We start from the raw sequence: 23,470 nt of genomic DNA, 5'->3' as shown, positions 1-23,470 counted from the left end.
TCGGGCAAAAGCCCTTCATCAGGAGGGCTGCTGTGAGGCAGCAGTGCTGACCACTGAGCCACCATGCGACCATTGATAGAGTTAATGGTAGTTGCCTTTTCCCTCGGATGGGAGATTTCAAGTCTACAGGGCATATTTTTAAGGTGAGAGGAGAGAGACTTAGAAAGCACGAAACAGGCAACTTTTTACAGAGGGGGGGTTTGCATGTGGAATGAAATTCCTGAGAAAGTGGATGACGCAGGTACAATTACAATGTTTAAGAGACATTTGGATAAAAACATAAATAGGAACGGTTTGGAGGGGTATGGGCCAGGAGCAGGCAGGTGGGATGAGTTTAGTTTGGGATTAAGTTCAGCATGGACTGGTTGAACCGAAGGGTCTCTTTCCATGCTGTATGACTCTATACCAAAATTGGTAGTGTAATGGACAGTGAAGAAGGTTATCTCAGAGTACAATGAGACCATGATCAAATGGGCCAATGGGCTAAGGAGTGGCAGATGGAATTTAGTTTAGATAAATGTGAGGTGCTGCATTTTTATACTAAATCAGGGCAGGACTTATGAAGTTAGTGGTAGAACCCGAGAGAGTGTTGCCAAACAAGAGACAGGGTAGTGAAAAAGGTGTTTGGTTCACTTGCCTTTATTGGTCAGTGCACTGAGTACAGGTAATTCTCCTATAACATGTATTTATTAAATATGATTTGGTTGTAACCTGATTTGTGAATTGCTTTTTAAGAAAGCAAACTCCCGTTTGCTGATGTGATTCCATGGCCGGCACTAGCTGAACAGCAAAACCCAGCCTCAGGACCCTCTATCTGCAAAATGCACATTCAGTGTGTTCAGCTAAAACAGGAATGTAACAGCTCTGTAAGCCTTGAAACGTAGCTTGAAACCTGGAATTGTAGCCTACATTTAGAAGGAACTTTATTTCAAACTGGGGGAGAATCCTGAGGAGGACTGGATTTCCACATTGGTGTCACATGGTTAATCAGATCACACGCTCTCTGGTGAAGAGCCTTGTGAAAGGTACAGTGCTGTAGTCAGTGATTTTAGTGTTAAAGTGTTAACTTTACCCTATTACTTCATAAAATACGTGATTTAAAGATTTACTTAGACTGTGCTATTGTTCGTGTTAGGCTGAATACTGTTTTTGTTTTGATTTTACTGATAATTTTGGAGGTTTGCTCCTAACCCTGTTTTTCCCATAGGCCCCATTATTTACATCACATGATTTTCTATTACACAGTGTCACACGGGAACGCAATTATCGTGTTATAGGAGAACTACCTGTATAGGAGTTGGGAGGTGATGTTGCGGCTGTACAGGACATTGCTAAGGCCACTTTTGGAACACTGCATTCAATTCTAGTCTCCCTGCTGTAGGAAGGATGTTGTTAAACATGAAAGGGTGCAGAAAGGATTTACAAGGATGTTGCCGGAGTTGGAGGGTTTGAGATATAGGGAGAGGCTGAATTGACTCAAGGCTATTTTCCCTGAGAGGCTGAGGTTTATAAAATGATGAGTGGAATGGTTAGGGTGAAAAGCCAAGATCTTTTTTACCTGGGGTGGGGGAGTCCAAAACTAGAGGGCATAGGTTTAGGATGTGAAGGAAAAGATTTAAGAGGGACCTAAGGGGCAACTTTGTTTACACAGAGGCTGGTGTGTATATGTAATGAGCTGCCAGAGGAAGTGGAGAGGCTGGTACAATTACCAACATTTAGAAGGCATCTGATTGGGTATATGAATAGATGGAATTTAGAAGGATATGGGCCAAATGCTAGCAAATGGGGCTAGGATATCTGGTCAACATGGACGATTTGGACCAAGGGGTCTGTTTCCCTGCTGTATGACTCTATGACACTAAATGTGAAAATTTGATGAAACCACTGAACTACTCAGTTTTATCCATCTAACTCATGTTTTCCCATTTCCATGAAGATAACTAATCATTATAATTGAACAGTTTATAGCCAGTGGCAAAAGTAGAAAAGATGAATTACTATTTTATAACTGTAAAACTTGAAATTTTACCCTTTTAAAAAAGTCTCATTGTCACATACAGACACACATTCAGAAATGGACAAGGCATGACACAAATATTGTGGGTCGGGAAAGAACAAAAAGCCAGAGAAACAGTTCTGGCATCAGTGCAAATCTTAGACATCAGGGAACTATTTGACTTTGGTTCTTTTCTATTCCTTCACTCTGATCCTTGCTGATGACATAACAGTCAGTCTTTCATTCAGTGGTTGAGAATTCACCCTTTCAGTGCCTGTGCAGGTAGTTTTCCCTTTCATTTTCAGATACAGCGGCTCACAATGGAAAGGTTCTTAGTTACTTGGATTTTCTTTGCCTTCTCCACAGAGAAGGGAGAAAAAGAGAGATAAATGTTTTCTCTTTGCAGGTTAGATGTTTCTGCTGTGTTGTCCACATACAAGACTGTAGTCCTCTGCCCAGGAACCAATCAAAACCTTTGTACTGTGATGAGCACTCCTGAACCCACAGCAAATCTGGTTGAAAAGCAAATCAAAAGACTGTCTCCAGGCAGAACCGCCGATAACACGTAAAGATGATGCTGGTTTGTCTGAAATTCTCCCTCACAGCTTGAGTAAGGCAATATTGTAGATAAAAATCACACTGCAGTTCAACAACTTGTTCTTAAAACTGGAAACATGTCCACCCCCAGTTTGGTTTAAAACAGTATATTTTCCCAGTTTTAGTCCACAGTCAAAAACAACATGGCATTTACTCAAGAGAAACATTGATAGAAAATTGTAAGTATGCCTGCTCACCAAGTTAGTGGTTTTGCGGATTCTATGTAAAGGTCGTGGTGGAGGTGTTCCCACTGTCATCCTTAGCTCGGTAGGAATGTTGGTCAACTCCATTACTTGGATAGGTATGGGTAGGGCAGGATTGGTTTCATAGTCACTCGCAAAAAGGCTCATGATTGTAGATTCTTCTATGTTGTGGTTGTCTCCACCCTGTATAGCACACACAATTCATGAAATATTAATGGATATATTATTATACCTAAATAAGCTATAATGTACATCCAAGTCAGATCAGTATTCTTTTGGGAATAGGCAGCATGTTTAATGCAGTGGGACCAGGGCAATCCTGGGATCAAATACATCCTTTTGATCTATTGAAAGTGCACAGGATGGATAAATTTGGAGCTGCTGTATAAATTTCCTGAAGCTATCCCGTTTAAACAGTTGGTGTTTCGAAATCTTCCAGAGATAGTAGTTCAGTTAGTTGTTATACACCACTAAGAATAAATCTACATCCTCCCATCAAATCATCACAATTGCATGATTGTGATCTATAGCATAACAATGTGAGGAATATTAAACCTGCATCCCATGTAGCTTCGATTCAGTGACTGCACCGCCCAGCACATACTGAATTTGGCTAATTTCCTACTACATAATCTTTAATAGAACATTGAGATAGTTGAGTATTAAGAGTGGTTCATAAAACCAGGAAAATTAATATATGAAATTTAAAGTTGGAGTTTACAATATGAGACATTTTGGATGATCACCAGCTTAACTTGGACCAAAAAAGGCTCTCCAGGCCCTCAGATTAGATAAATATAACTTGCCTTTATTAAAAAAATTGAAATGCTAAGACAGGCCATACCACTGGACTAAAGTAATTCAGAATTCTCGGGTAAAGTTGTGGGGAAAAGGGTTTGAATCCCACCATGGCAGATAGTGAAATTTTGATTCAATTTTTAAAAATGGAATTTAAAAGCTAGCTTAATAGCAATTATGTAATGATTGATTATCATTTACTTATGTCTTTTTCAGAAGGATTGACAATTCTCACCAAGACTAATCTCCATGAGACTCCCAACCCACAGCATTGTGGTGGAATCTTAACTGTCTTCTGTCTAATGAGCCACTCAGTTACATCAAGCCATTATAAAGCCAAAGGAAAGGATTAAACCAGACAGACCACTCGGCACTGACCTAGAAAAGACCAGGCTGAAGCATTTTCATCCATCTTAATTGATCAGTACATTAAGAACAACAGGATGAGTAAGAAAAGGACTTGGCCTTTCAGAGACATAAATGGTAACATATATGACAATGCAGAAGATGTGAACAGGTTTCTACATTAGTATTTTGTCTTGGTCTTCACAAAGAAGAGGAATGATGTTGACATTCTAGTTAAAGAGGAGAAGCATTAGAAATATTGGATAAAGTAAGCAGAATAAGTGAGGAGTTAATGAAGGGATTGACCTTGTGAAGACTGATAAATCATCAGGGCCAAATGAAATGTACCCTGAAAGAAGCCAGTGAGTAACTGGTGGATGCTGCGAGGATCATTTATCAATGTTCACCAGAACCAGCAAAGTACCAGAGGACTAGAGGGTCTGCAAACATTGTAATATTATCCAAAAGGATGCGAGTGAGCTATCAAATAATTATAGGTAGGTCAGTCTGATCTCAGTGGTGGGCAAATTACTGGAATTAATATGGGAAGATAGAAATAACTGTTACTTGAAGAGACATGGATTATTCGGGGACAGTCTGGTTTTGTAAAGGGAGGGTAATGTTTTACTGACTTCATTGAATTTTTTGAGGAAGTAATGAGGACCGTTGATGATGGTGATTGAGGAGATGTTGTCTGCATGGATTTTAATCAGAAATGTGACAAGGTCTTACTTGGCAGACCAGTCAGAAAGATTAAACACTGCCTTAAACTAACAAACTGGGCAGTGAACTTGGGTGAAAAATGTTTCCTCATGACCCCTCTAATCCTTTCATCATTTATCTTAAATCTTTGCCCCATATTAACTGACCATGGGTACAGGGGAATGTGGCAATTTGGATCCAAAATTGACTCAGTAACAGGAAATGAAGGGTAATATTTAACAGATGTTTGGTGATTGGGAAGTGGTTTCCAGTGGTGTTCCAAAAGCCTCTGTTTTGGGTCGCTAGTTGTTCTGGTATGTATTGATTTAAGATTAAATGTGGGAAAAATGATTGAACAATTTGGAGATAATGCAAACATTAGTCGGGATGTTGATAGTAAAGAGAATGGCTATCGACTGTTAGAAGATGTAATGTATTGGCTAAAATGGAGGCAAAGTGCCAAATGGAATTAATTCTGAAGAAGTATAAGGTTATGGCTTTGGGAAAAGCAAATAAAGCAAATAAATAGGAGAAAGTGAGGACTGCAAGTGCTGGAGCTCAGAGTCGAGAGTCTGGTGCTGGAAAAGCCCAGCAGGTCAGGCAGCATCCGAAGAGCAGGAGAATCGATGTTTCAGACATAAGCTCTTCATCCAGAAGCAAGTGAATACACAATGAACAGGAGGGTTCTGTAAGGAGCACAGAACATGAGAGATCTTTTAGTGCATGTCCAGGGGACCCTGGAGGTGCTAGGACAGGCAGATAAGATAGTAAAGGCAAATGAGGTGTTTCCTTTCATTGGGCAAGCTTTTGAAATCACAAACAGGGATCTATTGCTGCAAACTGGGGATGCAGTGGTGAAGGGCTACTGTTAATAGACTAGCAATATGCGATCCATGCTAATGTATCAGAAACAGGGTTCAAATCCCACCATAGTAGATAATAAAATTTAAATTTAATAAAAATCTGGAATCAAACACTAGCCAAATAGCCAATTGCTGTTAAAGCTCAGCTGGTTCACTAAAGTTATCTGCTTTCTCTACCTGGTCTGGCCAATTTGAGAGTCCAGACATACAGCAATATAGGTGAATCATCACTGCTGTCTGAAATGACCTGAAGAGCCAAGTACTTCAAGGGCATGTAGGGATGGGCATCAAATGCTGACCTTGCCAGCGATCCCCATATCCTACACAGGAGTGTTTAAAAAACTATATAAAATCCTGGTTAGGTCATAGTTGGGGTTTTGCACAAGTACTGATCATCACGTTACAGAAAGGACATCATTACCCGTGTGAGAGTACAGAGGGGATCACCAGGGCTCTAAGGTTTCAGCTAAGAGGAATGATTAGTTAAGCTAAGGTGTTTTCCTTAGAGGAGGCTGAGGGATAAATCAATCAAGATTAATCAATTAATAAAGAGGGGCTTGGGTAGAGCAGAGATAAAAGACATGCTTCTCTTAGCACAGACATCAATAATCAAGGGGCTTAGATTTAAGGCTTAGAGGAGTCATGAGGAAACATATTTTCACCCTGAGGGTGCTGAGAGTCTGGAATTCACTACCCAGTTTGGTGGGGTGAAGCCGGCACATTTATCTCATTTAAAAGAACCTGGATCTGCACCTGAGTTTCATTAACCTTTAAGACTATGGGCTAGGTGTTGGCAAATGGAATTAGAAATGGCAGCTGGTTTATTCATCTGATGTAAACACAATGGGAACTTCTCAACAGTTCCATCTTTAGCTCCAAAGTGCTGGAGTGGACAAGCCATCCTGACCTCCTCCTGAGGTCCTCAGTGTCACAGATGCCAATCTCCATCTAATTCAATTCATTCCACATGATGTCAAGAGCTGACTGAAGGCCCTTAATACTGCAAAGAATATGGTGTCTGACAATATTTTGACAACTGTACTGAAGACTTATGCTCCAGAGTTAGCAGTCCCCTAGCTAAGCTGTTCCAAAGCTACACACTGGCTTCTCCTGACAATATAGAAAATAGCCCAGCTACATCTTATGTACAAAAGGTAGGATAAATCTAATCCAGCCAAGTACCACCCTATAAATCTATTCTTGATCAACTGCAAAATGATGGAAAGGGTCAACTGTATTATGAAACAGCATTTGCAAAGGAATAACCTGCTCATTGATGCTCAGTTTGCAGTCCTCCAGACTCCACTCAATGGAAATTGGGCAAATCTCTGCTGGCTGGAATCATACCTGGTGCAACAAAAGGTGGCTGAAGTTATTGGAGTTTGATCATCTCAATCCCAGGATATGCATGCAGGAATTCCTCATTGCAGTGTTCTTGGTCCAATTTTACATCATCTGCTTCATCAATGACCTTCCCTCCAACATAAGGTCAGAAATGGTGATATTCACTGATTTTACTATGTTCAGCACCATTCACAACTTCTCAGCTACTAAAGCAATCTATGTTCCATGTGTAGCAAGCCATGGACAACATCCAGATTTGGGTTATAAATGGCAAGGGCTATTCATACCACAGAAGTGCCAGACAATGTTCATTCCCACCAAGAGAGAATCTAGGTATTAGATGCCATTACCATTATTGAATTCCCCACTATCAACACCCTGAGGGCTACCATTGACCTGAAATTGAACTGAACAAGCCATATAAATACTGTGGTTGTAAGACTAGATCACAGGTTATTAATTCTATGGCAAGTAATTAACTCGTGGCCCCAGTGCCTGTCCACTACCTAGAAGACAAAAGGAATGTGATGGAATATTCTCTGCTTGCCTGGATGGATGCCGCTCCAACAACATTCAACAAGCATGACACCAGCAAGTCATCAACTTCACCAACACATTCCACACTGACCTTAAATTTACCTGGACCATCTCTGACACCTCCCTCCCCTTCCTGGACCTCTCCATCTCCATTAACGATGACCAACTTGACACTGACATTTTTTACAAACCCATCGACTCCAACAGCTACCTGGATTACACCTCTTCTCACCCTACCTCCTGCAAAAATGGAATTCCGTATTCCCAATTCCTCCGCCTCCGCCGTATCTGCTCCCAGGAGGACCAGTTCCACCACAGAACACACCAGATGACCTCCTTCTTTAGAGACCGCAATTTCCCTTCCCACGTGGTTAAAGATGCCCTCCAACGCATCTTATCCACATCCCATACCTCCGCCCTCAGACCCCACCCCTCCAATTGTAACAAGGACAGAACCCCCCCCCCCCCCCCGGTGCTCACCTGCCACCCTCCCAACCTTCGCATAAACCAAATCACCTGCTGACATTTCCACCACCTCCAAAAAGACCCCACCACCAGGGATATATTTCCCTCCCCACCCCTTTCCGCAAAGACCGTTCCCTCCATGACTACCTGGTCAGGTCCACGCCCCCCTACAACCTACCCTCCCATCCTGGCACCTTCCCCTGCCACCGCAGGAATTGCAAAACCTGCACCCACACCTCCTCCCTCATCTCCATCCAAGGCCCTAAAAGAGTCTTTCACATCCTTCAAAGTTTTACCTGCACATCCACCAATATCATTTATTGTATCCGTTGCTCCCGATGCGGTCTCCTCTACGTTGGGGAGACTGGACGCCTCCTCACCCAGCGCTTTAGGGAACGTCTCTGGGACACCCGCACCAATTAACCACACCGTCCCGTGGCCCAACATTTCAACTCCCCCTCCCACGCTGCCGAGGACATGGAGGACCTGGGCCTCCTTCACCGCCGCTCCCTCACCACCCGGTGCCTGGAGGAAGAACGCCTCATCTTCCGCCTCGGAACACTTCAACCCCAGGGCATCAACGTGGACTCCAACAGTTTCCTCATTTCCCCTTCCCCCACCTCACCCCAGTTCTAAACTTCCAGCTCAGCACTGTCCCCGTGACTTATCCTACCTGCATATCTTCTTTTCCACCTATCCACTCCACCATCCTCTCTGACCTATCACCTTCATCTCCTCCCCCACTCACCCATTGTACTCTATGCTACTTTCTCCCCACCCCTACCCTCCTCTCACTTATCTCTCCACTCTTCAGGCTCTCTGCCTGCATTCCTGATGAAGGGCTTTTTCCCGAAACGTCGATTTTACTGCTCCTCGGATGCTGCCTGAACTGCTGTGCTTTTCCAGCACCATTAATCCAGAATCTGGTTTCCAGCATCTGCAGTCATTGTTTTTACCTACCATCCAAGACAAAACAGCCTTTTTGACTGGCGTACTATCCACCACCTTCAACATTCCCACCCTGCAACATCATTGACAATGGCAGCAGTGTGTACCACCTGCAAGATGCAATTTAGTAAATACATCCCATGAACAAAAAAACAAATTAACATGAAGAACCCTCAGAATGTTTCATGGAACGTTATAGCTAAAGATTTACTTCAGCAGTGTAGCCACTGTTGCAATGTAGTTATTGCCAATCTTTAATTATTTTGGAACTTTTTGAAGGACTGAAAGAAATCATACAATTAATTTCCTTGAGGTTTCTCTTGCTCTGCTGTCATAGTTTGATGGTAATTTGGCAGAAACCCCTTTCATACAACACATGTAACTGGGTTTCCACCAACATTACAGTGCCAGTGTGGAAAACGTTCAGAGAAAATTTCCTCACCAAGTATTTTATTACTGCACTCACTCTGCTAATGATATCATTTTATTTTAAATCTCTCTCAAATTTTAACAGGTCATTTCCAGCCTGAACCATTAGAGTTCTCAGTTTGTGAATTTGCACTAATTTCAGGAGGTCAAGTTTATGTGGTTAGTTAGATTGAGTATTAGAATACACCATCACCAATCTGACAAGGAATTATTATTTGCCCCAAGCATCTTAATATCTGCATACAACATTGATTTTCATTTCATTGGCAGCTGGCACAAGTTTTCCTAAAGTCCACTGAAGGAATGTCAAAGACTTTGTTATGACAGGAAAATAAAGTTTCAAATTGTCACAGATGCATTTCTCGAGATCCGTTGTTGCAAAAGGCTACAAACATTTTCAGAGAATAGTATTAAATTATCATTTTAAGCCCCTAATTCTTTAAATGTAAAATGTGCTTGCGAGTGTTGAATCTGCATAATCTGCTACTAATAATTTCTTCTTCCTGACTTGCTAGATTGCCAAATTTTTGATTTGAAGAATGCAACATTGAATAGGACTTTTTAGATGAAAAGCCCATGGAGCAACCTGTGAATGTTTATTTTTGCTTGCTATTATCTTTTATGACTTTTTTTTTTAACAATTCTTCTTGTCACTGTGTACCAGTCAATCTTTGTGTAGATTTTGTCTTTGAAGCATTTATGGTAATCGTATGACAAAAGGGACATCACCAATAGCAGGAATATGTGCCAGCAGGCAGCACTCCAGGAAGATTTCTTTGTTTGAAACAGCCAGCAGACTCGGGAGACCAGTGAATCAAAACACAGCTTCATTCACAATAATCTTTTAAATGCCATTGCAACACTTTAAATATCTTAATCATATATGTTTATTCCACATACCAGAGAAGCTACCCAGTCACAAAATTCCTTTGTTATTTGTTTTATTTCTTCATCTTGTCCTTTCTTTTTATCCCATTTTCGATTGGTTTTCTGATCTTCTTTCTCTTTCCCTTTGAATAAAATCCACTTATAGGGGTTTCTTTGCTTTGGTTCTTCACCACTGTACAATCCAAGCACCAATAATTATTGAAACTATATGTATCAATAGAAGTAGCGTGTGATTTTCAGGCTGAGTCACTGTTAGGATATTTTAAGCACACAATTTATACTGAATTTAGCTCACAAGAACGCCTGTTTTGGCATCTTTTTCGGCAAAAACACATTGTTTTGGAACACTTAATGAACTGAACTAGATGACTGAATGAGCATAAGAGTTTATGATATCAATTTTTATACAACTAACAACAGGATTGAAAAAGTCAATCTCTGCTCTAATCCCTTCCAACTTCCTAGTGTACAATTGTATCTGCTTCACTAATGGTTCCTCATGCACAGCGATTCCACTACAGGAATCAAATTAAAAAAAGCAGGTTCTTAAAATTACTTCAGTTCATTGTGTGGACATGTGCACTAACTCCATCATGATTGGAGTGTCTTGCATTGCCAGTAGCCATAAATTTCACATTGTTTTTATATAGATATTTTTATTAAGAAAGAAGATTTAAAATTTATTTTACAAAATTACAAAAATAATACAAACTAGTGTATTCCACTTTGCAATATAATAACATCAATATAAAGTTTAAAAAAAAGAAATCTAACTATTAATCTATTCTACAAATGGCCAAAACAAAAAATAGGATAAGTTTCAAGGCTAGCTATTCCTGAGGATGTCTATAATATTGAGAAAATGAGTTAGTGAAACATTCTCAAGAGCGATTGATCACTTTCCAATCAATTGCCTTTAATTAACCAGCACATAATGAGGTAATAGCCCTCTTTCATCTGTCTGCATCTTGCAATTTGAGGCAGAACAGGTGGGATGGTGTTGCCAGTTGATCCTTCTCTGGTAAAGCCCACAGCAAGGATGTTGGGTCAAACACTGAAAACTGCACATATTGAAGAAAGCACAGAAACATGGAAACATAGAAAATAGGTGCAGGAGTAGGCCATTTGTCCCTTTGAGCCTGCACCACCATTCAATATGATCGTGCAATCTCAGTAACCATTCCCACCCTCTCCCCATACCCGTTGATCCCTTTAGCAGCAAGGGCCACATCCAGCTCCCTCTTGAATGTATCGAATGAACTGGCCCCCAACACTTTCCTGTGGGAGAGAATCCCACAGGTTCACAACTCTGAGGGAAGAAACTCTTCTTCATCTCAGACCTGAATGGCTTATCCCTTAGACTGTCACTCCTAGTTCTGGACTTCCCCAATATTGAGGTAGAGTCCATCCCACATTTTGGCCCAACCATTCAACCAACCCCTGCTCTCCCCCAACCCAGGAATTTCAGTGTTGTAGCATTTCGAACCTCTGTTTTCTTTCAGTAGTGTTGTGCAGTATTGCATATAAAAATGTTGTGAGAGAGCTACACTGCTTTTTTTTTGCATTTCCCAGAAATCTTTCACCGAAGCTGTGACGAATGATTGAGAAAATCCCCAAAACTCCCAAATTTCAGCCATGTTGCTAGAGAAGAAGAAAGTGATTTTTGCAGCCTTCTTTGTGATTTTTACAGCCTTACTGTACTGCAAGGGGCCCAGAAATGGAAGGAGATACATGATAATTGAAAAGAACATCAAATAGAGGATGAAATTGGAGCAGGCAGATGCTTCATTAAGACTTTGAAAAAAAGTTTGAATGGCAAATTGGATTAGTTAGCATCTGTAGAGAGGACAGGTTTCATGTATCGAATAAGCTGAACACTTAGTTTTAATTCAGTCTTTCGAGTGAAAAATGTTCTTAATTGAAATGCACATTAAGTACAGAACAGCACTACTTACTTTTCTAAACATTTTTTGTGTTGAGTCTTCTTTTTTGGTTTTATAACTGTCTGCTTCATTTCCTCAGGTACTTCTACACAAAGATCCTCAGTCAATAGCATCTCTGGATCCAGGAGACCTACAATTACCTCAAAGAGCTGGATTGAAAATATGTTTGTTATTCTTTTGGGGACAAGTGCACAACTATAAATTTTTTGTGGCTATTCATAGGTGATCAATGGACAGAAGATTGGCTCAGGTGATAATGTTGTCTTGGATCGGAAAGCTGTAGGTTCAAACGTGACATCAGTATTTGTGTTTAGCCGAGGCTGAGATTCCAGAGCAGTACCAAGTACGTACTCTATTGGCACTGATGCACCTTTTGAATGAATCTCTAAACTGAAGTCCTGGATACCTGTTGGTGGCTCTCTCTTACACATTTAGAATTTATCGACAGAAGCCTAAGAGTGTCAATACTCTATTAGTCTATTAATGTGTTGAAATGTGGGACTATATTAGCGTCCCAGTGAGAGGGCAGACACTCTGTGAGAAGGGCAACTTCTTACATATTCCGAACATTTAAAAAATGGTGGAAGCAGAGTAATGTGGATATTGCAGCTGCTCCTGAATTCAAGGTCTTTAGATTTCTAGCACAGAAGCAGAAAGTGTCACATTTGATTAGATTAGATTCCCTACAGTGTGGAAACAGGCCCTTCGGCCCAACAAGTCCACATCGACCCTCCAAAGAGTAACCCGCCCAGTCCCATTTCCCTCTAAATGATGCACCTAACACTATGGGCAATTTAGCATGGCCAATCCACCTGACCTGCACATCTTTGGACTGTGAGAGGAAACCGGAGCACCCAGAGGAAACCCACGCAGACATGGGGAGAATGTGCAAACTCCACACAGACATTTGCCCAAGGCTGGAATCGAACCTGGGACCCTGGTGCTGTGAGGCAGCAGTGCTAACCACTGAGCCACTATGCCGTCCGTGTCGGGATATTTAAAATTATAAGTGGAGCTTTAATAGTTTAAAAGAGGACTAAAGTGAAGAGGGAGAGATTGGAAAGATGGAGTTTGTGGGAGGGGCCTGTCCACATGTTTGTAAAGGTGACAATGGCTCCAGAAAGAGACTGTTTTTTATTTGCACAAAACTCATAAGATTACATTAGATTACTTACAGTGTGGAAACAGGCCCTTCGGCCCAACAAGTCCACACCGACGCCTCCGAAGAGCAACCCATCCAGACCCACTCCCCTACACCTAACACTATGGGCAATTTAGCATGGCCAATTCACCTAACCTGCACATTTTTGGACTGTGGGAGGAAACCCATGCAGACACAGAGAGAATGTGCAAACTCCATACAGAGAGTTGCCTGAGGTGGGAATCAAACCCACGTCCCTGGCACTGTGAGGCAGCAGTGCTAACCACTGTGCCACTCCTTGGACTGGGAGATCGACCTTTTCAACCTGTTTCTTGAGAGGTGGATATTAGTGGTCTAAATAGCGATGGGGGAGCAGGCTCCTGGATCCGTTATTTTTGTAAGGCTGAGTCTAAGGATTGGTGGGATCCACAGACCTTTTACTCAGAGCCGGAGATTTGAGAGCTAACTGATAAATGATTTGAGAATGAAGCTGTTTTCGGTTTCTGGGAGATTAAGCTAAATGCTGGATTATACGATTTTAATTTTCTCTTTTGCGTGCTTAAAATTAAAAACTGTGGGTAAAGGAAGGGTAGTTCTTTTTTTAAAAAATGGTTGTGTTTAGAGCTTCTTTCTATGATATAAAGCCTTATAATATCAAATATCGGTTTTAAGTTCTCCCAGCACAATATGACAGTAGGGTAATCAGTGTGCAAACACTGGATTCGAGAGAAGTGTGAGTCTTTTTAGGCTAATGTAAATGAGCAAATGTTTTAAGGCACAGTCTCCAGTCAATCCAAACGGTCTGATATGGGATGGATCCAAACACACCTCCTGCAGACATAGTCTGTCAGGACAGTCAACTGTTCCCTAATCTCCCACTCAAACAGGAGGAGCATACCACTGGCAGTCCATGGAGTGGTATGCTCCTCCTGTTGGACTGGGAGATTATGGAACAGTTGACTGTCCTGAGACACTATGTCTGCAAGAGGTGTGATTGGATCTGTCTCATATCAGACTGTTTGGATCAGCTGGAGAGGCAGTTAGAATCCCTGAGGAGCATACAGGATTTGATTTGATTTATTGTCATCACACGTATCCACGTACACTGAAAAGCTTTGTCTGCTAGCAATACAGGCAGATCATAGTAAAAAAGGACATACAGAATATAAGGTTCTTAGACAGAGTGAGGAATGTTACACTGCACAGGAGTTACATGAAGCAAGATCAACAGGAGATACAGAGTGTGATGGTTAATAGTTCTAAAGAGGTGGTCACACCACAGTTCAGTCAGAGAGATGGGTGACTGTCAGGTTGGAAGGTAGATCAAGATTCTCCTGTGTTTATTCCTCTACCCTTTTGGGTACTGTTGAAGGGGATCACTCAAAGGAAAACTGAAGTGGCAGCCAGATCTTGGGCACCAGGATAAATCTTCTGTTAAGCAGGGTTTGTCAAAGTTCAAAAGACTAATTGTTCGCAGAGACTTTCCTGTCAGGGGCTGTGAACGAGAATTCTAGATGGTATGTTGCCACCGTGGTGCTGGGGTGAAGGACATATCAAAGTGATTGTAAGCATATTGTCAAAGGGAAGATTGATAAGCTGAAAGTTGCTGTACACATTGGTGAGAATGACATGGTTAGAGATAGGGTTGAGGCTTTGCAGTGTGAGTATAGGAAGTTAGCTAAAAAGCAGGACCTTAAAAGGTAGTAATCTCTGGATTATTCACAGCGCCACGTGCTTGTGAGAGTAGGAATAAGAAGATAGGGCAGATAAATCAATGGCTGAGGAAATGATGCAGTGGGCTGGTATTCAGATTTTTGGATTATTGGGATCTTTTCTCCGGCAGAAAGGTCCTGTTTAAAGGGGACAGATTTCAGCTGGACTGGAGGGAACCAACATCCTGGCGGGAGATTTGGGAGCCTTTAAACTACGGAGAGGGTGTGGAAGGAATCCAAAGTTGTGGTGAGAATAGAAAGACAGGTGAGTTAAATTTTGAATTTAAAAAAGAGCAAGTTAATTGAAAAGGCAGGCAAGAGCAAGTCAGAGAAAGAGGTAACTTTGAAGAATTAAACTGCATTTATTTCATTGCAAGGGGTCTTACAGGTGAGGCAGATGAACTCAGTGCACGTATGGGAACATGGGACTCGGACATTAAAACTATGACAGAAACATGGCTGAGAGAGGGACAGAACTGGCAGCTCAATGTTTCAGGGTTTAAATGCTATAGGAAGGAAAGAAATGGAGGTAAGATGCGGGGGGGGGGGGGGCGGTATTTTTGATTAGGATAAACATTATTGCTGTACTCAGAGAGGATATTTCTGAGGGATTGTCCAGTGAACCTAAATGGGTGGAACTTAGAAATAAGAAGGGGATGGTACAGTAGGCCCCCAAAAATCAGATGGAAATTGAGGAGAAAATATGTAGAGAAATCTCAGATATATGTAAGAATAATAGGTTTGCAATAGAGGAGATTTTAACTTTCCAAACATAGACTGGGATTGCCATAGTGTTAAGGGCTTGGATGGTGAAGTCTTGTTAAAAGTGTTCAAGAAAAGTTTCTTTATAAATCCGTAGATGTACCTATGAGAGAAGGAGCAAAACTTGACACAACTAAAATTTAAGTGTTAATAGGAGAGCACATTGGGACCTACAATCATAATTCTATTAGTTTTTAAATAGTTATGGAAAAGGATAGGCCTGTTCAAGAAGTTAAAGTTCTTAATTAGAGTAAGGCAAATTTTGACAGTATGGGACAAAAACTTTCAACAGTTGATTGGAGTAGACTTTACACAGGTAAAAGATGACTGAAAAGTGGGAGACTTTCAAAATTGAGCTAGTGAGAGTTCAGAGACGTTATGTTCCTGTTAGCATGAAAGGTAAGGCTGGTAAGAGTCAGGGACAATGGCTGAATAAAGGTATTGAGGCTCTGGTCAAGAGTAAGAAGGAGTCATATATTAGGTATAGGCAATTGGAATCAAGTGAATCTCTTTAAGAGTATAAGGGATGTAGGACCATTCTTAAGTGGGAAATCAGGATGGCAAAAAGGGGATATGAGATAGCCTCGACAGATAAGGTTAAGGATAATCCAAAGAGATTCTAAAAGGGGATTAAGAGCAAAAGAGCAACTAAGAAGAGATTAGGGCCTCTTGAAGTTCAACGAGGATGTCTATGTATGGAACCATCGAAGAGATAATAAATGTATATATTTCAGATCAATTTTTACTGTGGGGAAAGAATTGGAGGCTAAGATATCTTGAAAACAGTTCACATTACAGAAGAGGAGGTGCTGGAGGGTTTAAAAACCATAAAGGTGGATAAATCGCCATGACCTGATCAAATGTAACCCAGGATGTTATGGGAAGCTGGGAAGAAATCTCTAGCAGATATGTTTGTATCATCTATAGCCATGGCTGAGGTGCCAGTGGACCAGAGGCTGGCTAATGTTGTGCCTTTAATTAAGAAATGCTGGAAGGAGAAGCCTGGGAACTGGTTAGTTTGACATCAGTGATGGATAAGTTGTTGGAGGGGATTCTGAGACATAAGATTTATATGCATTGAGAGAGGCAAGGATTGATTAGCGATAGTCAGCATTTTTTTTGCATGGGAAACTGTATCTCTCACAAACTTGGTTGAGTTTTTTGACCAAAAGACTGATGTGAGTGAAACAATAGACATTGTTTACATCGACTTTAGTAAAGCCTTTGACAATGTTCTGCTTGCTAGACTAATTAGTAGAGTCAGATCACATGGGATTCAGGGTGAGCTTGCCAATTGGATACAAGTTGGCTTGACAGTAGGAAACAGAGGGTGGCCTTTGGGGAGAAAGCTGGTATTTTTGGACTGGAGGCCTGTGACCAGCGGTGTTCCACAAGGTTCATTGATATGGATAAGAATTTAGAAGGCATGATTAATAAGTTTGCAGATGACACCAAAATTTATGATATAGTGGACAGTGAAGACAGTTATCTAAGATTACAAAGGAGTGTTGATCAATTTGGTCAATGGGCTGAGTGGCAGATGGAGATGAATTTTGATAAATACAAGATACTACATTTTGGCAAAACAAACATGGGTTGGACTTTTGCAATTAATGGTAGAGTTCTGAGTAGTACAGAGAATAAGTAGATAAATCCATGAGTTGATCCGAATAGAAAAGTATGACTTTTGTTTGTATCAGATGAATATGATTTGCTCTGCGCAATTTTAAAATAATTTTATGGGGTGATTTTAATTCTACCCTTCCAGTCAAAAGTAGCCTAACGGACATTAAAAAAAACACATGGAAATTCCCCACCAAGGTCCTGCTCCACTTATACTAGGATTCAATTTTAAACCGGTCAGAATAGACAGAGTCTTACTTATTAAAAGTTCAAATTGAACTTTGATGAACCCTGACTACTATTTGAACCAGAAGTCAAAAGTGGAAGACATTAAGCCTTTCCCACTCAAACAAAATAGGAGAAACCCAAAATAAGATTGTCAGCTTTTTGTCTGAGTTATTTCCTACCTTTGGAGGTATTCCTTCCTCCAGGTGTGGATAAAGAGCTAATGGATGCTGACTCAAGCCATATTCAATCTCTTCCAGTTGCTCCCTCCTAGTCTGTTGTAATGGCAGAGACTTGGAAAAACATATCTGTGATTTAGTCAGCCTGTTTGACACACGCTGAGCAGGTTTGAAAGTTTCGGTGATGTTCACGAGAAAGGGACGAGGACCAGCACCCTTCACACTGTATATCATGGCTAAGTCTTCCTGTGTCTGAGGTGGATAGCCATCGCGGAAATCATCCAGTCCACTTTTCAAAAAACGCCATCGATGTCCATTCAAAGCATCAGACAACACGGTAGGATTCTTTTTGAGATACTTCGTCTTTAACCTCTCCTTGTACCTACAATTTGAAGTAAGTTTTCAGTTTCATTCATTACCTGGTGTTGTGCCTCACTATACTGTGTCTCTTCCTCAAAAAAAAACACAGCCCTGAATTTACAGGATAGACTTTACTCCATAACCGATACTATGTCCCCTCCAGCAGCGGCTACACTCTGGGAAAATTCCCTTGTCTACAAAATCAACATTTTCCCCATCCTGTCTAACAGCTCTGTGCAGATGCTGCTTGCCAATTCATGCGGGGAAGTGCAACCAAAAGCCAGCTCCCAGATTGTAAATGGTACCGCACCATTTAACCTTCCCACTTCAAATGCGCAGCAACTGAATCCGTGTTGGCTCGGTTTGCATTATGCTTGCTATGTTAGAAAAACAAGTTGACCACTGCTGCCTCAGCACACCGCAGGAGAGAACCCGCTTACCAGGGTTGGGGAAGTGGCGGCTTGTTCGAGCGTGTTTTGCTGAAGTCAGATTTCCCAGCAAGAAGCGTGTCGTACTTGTGGGCCATCGCAGGGGGGGGGGGGGGGGATTGTGCTGCTTTTCCCAAATGACACTGTTCACTGCGGACACATTACAAAGGCAGCATTCGCACTGGCCGAGCCTGACTTCCCTCCCATCGATTGTAAACAATATAGTTGCTAGGAGACCCATTTGTAGCAGCAGTAAACACCGGAAGGCCAGTTCTATGTCAGGAAACTGACAAGTATCACATCGTCTGACAACACAAGAGGACGCTCTGGGTCTTTGACAGAGTTACTCAATCACACCCCCCCCCCCACCCCCCCCATTCTAATGCTCTTGATAGCCAAGCACTACTCTCCTTTTGCAATCATATTTTAAAGTGCAATTTGAAAATTACTATCGACTCTAATTCTTCCACCATTTCAGGCAATGCGTTCTATTCTATCAATTTCATGCATAAAAACGTTTTCTTATCTCCCCAGATTAATTTGCCCTAAATAGATGTGCAACTGGAAAACACTTAACCCAGTCAGAATGCCAGAGTTTGAACATTTCACTGCCTGGTGGAAACTATTTAACCCAGTCAGAACTCCATGGTTTGAACACCTGACTCATATTTTCCCTCATGTTTTTTGCTCTGTGGAGAATAATTGCAGTCTATCTAGTCTCTTAGTGTATTCCATTCTAGATGGGTTACCCCAACTTAAGCTCCAAAGCAGGGAGAAATCAACTCGCTTCCTTCTTTAGGCAAACAGCTCCTTGGATGGACACAGCAAGATTATTTTGAAAAAAAGGGAACCCTTCCCTTGTGACTACCTTCCTCTCAGACCAAATAAAGTTATGTCTCAAAAGGAACTGAATTAATCAGGCTTTCTTGACCAAAACAGAAGAGTGAGTTCACTATTTTCTCATGTGCAAGAAAAATAGTAACACTGCACACATACACACAGGTTAGAATTGTGAAATGAGTCAAAAATGGATACAAGTTAAAAAAAGATTGGTTTCTGAATCATTCATAAATAGCCAATGGGCAAACATTGAGGCCATTACAGTGGATGTCACTAATAATGTTGACACGGAAATTGAACAGTAGATCTTAAGATTCCTCACTTTGCAAGTTGATTGTAATTCCCTTCTCCAGTTCCTTTTGACAGCATCTGACTGGCTGCATTCAGAGTGAGAGAATACTTTCCCTTGGTTTACCTTCAGTGGAGGAGTGTTTAGTGGCTATTCTTAAAGCTTTGCCTTCCAGAGTGCACTACTCCATATCTAGGACATTAGGCCACCAAACATTGAGACCAGTGTTGCAGTTTGTTTTTAACCCTTTTCTTTATCCCTAGAAGAGTAATACACAATCTACAGATACGGCTTCCTGCTGAGAGAGGTTTAGGTGATCAGCCTCTTGTTAGCTCTTCGTTTTTAGCCTTTCTGTTTGAAGTTTCCCTGACACTGTACAGCTGTGACATTCCTTGGGCCAACACAGGACTCTATCAGATAGTGAGTGAATTTACATCCACAGATTATTTCTTAACTGCATCAGTCTACCTTAAAAGTCACATATTGTAATTAAAAGTTTTATATGTCCAAATGTACTGCAAGATTCTGATCTTTTATCATGATACACGAAAGGTGATCTATTCTCATTTTGTAATAAAAGATGCAAACGAGAAAAAACAAGTACTGTCATAGACACTGGTTAGCTGTTTAAGATTTCCATTCCATTCGTGCTTTGCCTGAGAGCAGGACCACAGATTCTTATCTGCTGATGCTTCATTCTGAGCCACTTTCTTGACCATTTTAGTCACTGGGGATTTGCCTTCTGCTCTCAGACAAAAGACAAAGAGGGAAGTCCCAAGTCCACTTCAACTAGATTGAAAATTGAATTGTTGGTATTATTAAGAACAACATGTGAAACAACTGAACCAACCCCTTGTTTAAGGCTCTATACCCAATATCAACACTATCTTCATTAATTCTCTTTGTCACTCATACTGGTGAAAGGCAGGAAATGGTGTTTCACAAGGATCAGTGCTGGTTTCACTGTAGTTCCCCATTTACATTCAGAAATTTAAATTCAGAAATTAGAAAAAACAATGAATGATGTCAACTTGAGGAGTATTTTTAACAAGGAGAAGGACTGAAGAAAAATACACTTTCAGAATGGGAGTATCATTGTCAAATTAAGTGCAACATCAACAAATGGTAATTTAAATGGACAAATAATGAGGTGCAAAAAATAAGGCACAGCTTTTCACTTCAAAAGGGAAAGCTTTAAAAAGTATTGAACTCATTTGGTATATTATGATCAGTTCTGTCTCTGTGTAACAAAAAAACATTACAGAGACACTGAAGACGTTGCAAAAGATATAATAATATAAATGTCAGGTTATATTAATCTGCAAAAAAAAATTAACAGGTTAAGCTTGTTTCTCTAAAAATATTTAAAGGGTGACTTTAAGATTGTGAAGGAGTCTGACAGAGTAGATGTTGAAAAAAGCTTAACCTTGCAGGGAAAGCCAAGGCCAGGGTCCATAAATCATTGTCACACATAAATTCAACATGTAGCTTCTTTATTAGACAGTGGTTAGAATGAGGAACCCATGACCATAACTGGCAAAGCAAAGACCGTTCCCTCTGTGACTGCCTGGTCAGGTCCACACCCCCCAACAAACCACCCCTCCATCCTGGCACCCTCCCCAGCCACGGCAGGAATTACAAAACCTGCGCCCAAACCTCCCCCCTCACCTCCATACAAGGCCCCAAAGGAGCCTTCCACATCCATCAAAGTTTCACCTGCACATCCACCAATGTCACTTATTGTATCTGTTGCTCCCATTGGGGAGACTGGACTTCTCCTCGCAGAGCGCTTCAGGGAACATTCCTGGGACACCCGCACCAATCAATCCCACCGCCCCGTGACCCAACATTTCAATTCCCCCTCCCACTTTGCTGAGGACATGCAGGTCCTGGGCCTCCCCCACTGCTGCTCCCTCACCACCCGACGCCTGGAGGAAGAACGCCTCACCTTCCGCCTTGGAACATTTCAACCCCAGGGCATCAATGTGGACTTCACCCGTTTCCTCATTTCCCCTCCCCCCACCTTACCTCAGTTCCAACCTTCTAGCTCAGCACAGTCGTCATGACCTGTCCTACCTGTCAATCAGCCTTCCCACCTATCTGCTCCACCCTCCCCTCTGACCTATCACCTCCATCCCCACCCCCATTCAACTATTGTACTCTTTGCTACCTTCTCCCCAGCCCCATCACCCCACACCCCTCTCCACCTCCCTCCCCCCAATTTATCTCTCCACCCTGGAGGCTTCCTGCCTCTATTCCTGATGAAGGGCTTTTGCCTGAAACATCGATTTTCCTGCTCCTCGGATGCTGCTTTTCCAGCACCACTCTGATCTAAACCCTGATACCTGCTAATGTTCACTTTCCCATCCCATTCCAATCCTTCTTTCCTTATTCTTTCTTAAAAGATCCTGTAAGAGATCAAAACGCCTTCTGAGAAGGATCTCTATCTGTCCCAAGCACCAATTCAAACTCTGTATGGGAGAAATAATGAGCTTGAGGAATCAGCACCAAGCAAAATGCAGTGGACAACAGTAATGACTGCTGGCAAGGACAACCCAGGAGAGATCACACTGTCACACTCTGTCACAGCTCTCAGGGCAACGTTGCAAGAGGCTGATTGGAATCACTGAGAGAGGAGCTAATCCCTGATCTTTCTGGTGACAAAGTGATGAGGGAGTACTCCTTCTACTGAGATTAGAGAGATAAAGTACTTAAGGGCCTGATAAATGTTGACTTCACACAAACAACTGGATGGGGTAGGAGGAGTTATACTTAGAAGTTACACAATAATGGTTGAAGTAAGGAATCCTTATCTAGTCTGTGGTGTTATCTCATACTCTGCACTCCACTCTGAATAGTGTGATTAGCTTCAGATAAGCAGAAACTAGGCCCTCAGTTTATGGGAAGTCATGCTCACATGATCTACAGCTTTAGTTTAAGCTTAAAATAGCTGCCATCCAGAGTTCAGGATACATAACTGAGTGATTGGTAAATCAAATGGATAATACATTCTCTGGGCTCGGTCATAGAGTTATAGAGATGTACAGAATGGAAACAGACCCTTCGGTCCAACTCGTCCATGCCGAACAGATATCCTAAACTATTCTAGTCCCACTTGCCAGCACCCGGCCCAAATTGCTCCAAACCTTTTCTATTCATATACCCATCCAGATGCCTTTTAAATGTTGTAATTGTACCAGCCTCCACCACTTCCTCTGGCAGCTCATTCCACAGATGCAACCTCCCTCTGAGTGAAACAGTTGTCCCTCAGGTCCCTTTTGTATCTTTTCCCTTTCACCCTAAACCTACGCCCTCTAGTTCTGGACTCCCCCATCCCAGGGAAAAGACCTTGTCTATTTACCCTATCCACGCCCCTCATAACTTTGTAAACCTCAGCCCTCCGACGCTCCAGGGAAAACAGCCCCAGCTTGTTCAGCCTCTCCCGACACTTCAAATCCTCCAACCCTGGCAAATCTTTTCTGAACCCTTTCAAGTTTCACAACATCTTTCTGATAGGAAGCTGATCAGAATTGCATGCAATATTCCAACAGTGGCTTAACCAATGTCCTGTACAGGCGGCACATGACCTCCCAACTCCTGTACTCAATACTCTGACTGATAAAGGAAGCCAGGCCAAATGTCTTCTTCACTACCCTATCTACCTGTGACTCAATTTTCAAGGAGCTATGAACCTGCACTCCAACGTCGCTTTGTTCAGCAACACTCCCCAGGACCCTACCATTAAGTGTATAAGCCCTGCTGAGATTTGCTTTCCGAAAATGCAGCACCGCGCATTAATCTGAATTAAACTCCATCTGCCACTTCACAGCCCGTTGGCCCATCTGATCAAGAT

The 23,470-nt window shown here is 41.8% G+C and overlaps 1 protein-coding gene across 1 annotated transcript in view; it reads right to left on the bottom strand.

Moving 5' to 3' along the window:
* The window catches only part of LOC140455894 (protein FAM47E), a 38,032-nt gene extending 19,446 nt beyond the window's left edge, over positions 1–18,586 (bottom strand). Inside the window, exons 1-5 of the mRNA XM_072550696.1 lie at positions 18,501–18,586; positions 17,704–18,082; positions 12,071–12,207; positions 10,128–10,287; positions 2,791–2,979 (exon numbers count right to left, since the gene is read on the bottom strand). Coding sequence (XP_072406797.1) covers positions 2,791–2,979; positions 10,128–10,287; positions 12,071–12,207; positions 17,704–18,082; positions 18,501–18,586 — 951 coding nt within the window. The remainder of the gene's footprint in view (positions 1–2,790; positions 2,980–10,127; positions 10,288–12,070; positions 12,208–17,703; positions 18,083–18,500) is intronic.
* Between the last annotated feature and the right edge of the window lie 4,884 nt (positions 18,587–23,470).

Source organism: Chiloscyllium punctatum, chromosome 1 (assembly GCF_047496795.1).
Source record: "Chiloscyllium punctatum isolate Juve2018m chromosome 1, sChiPun1.3, whole genome shotgun sequence".
NCBI lineage: Eukaryota > Metazoa > Chordata > Chondrichthyes > Orectolobiformes > Hemiscylliidae > Chiloscyllium > Chiloscyllium punctatum.
The sequence above is the reverse complement of the archived record's forward strand: the minus strand, read 5'-3'. Positions and strand labels throughout refer to the sequence as shown.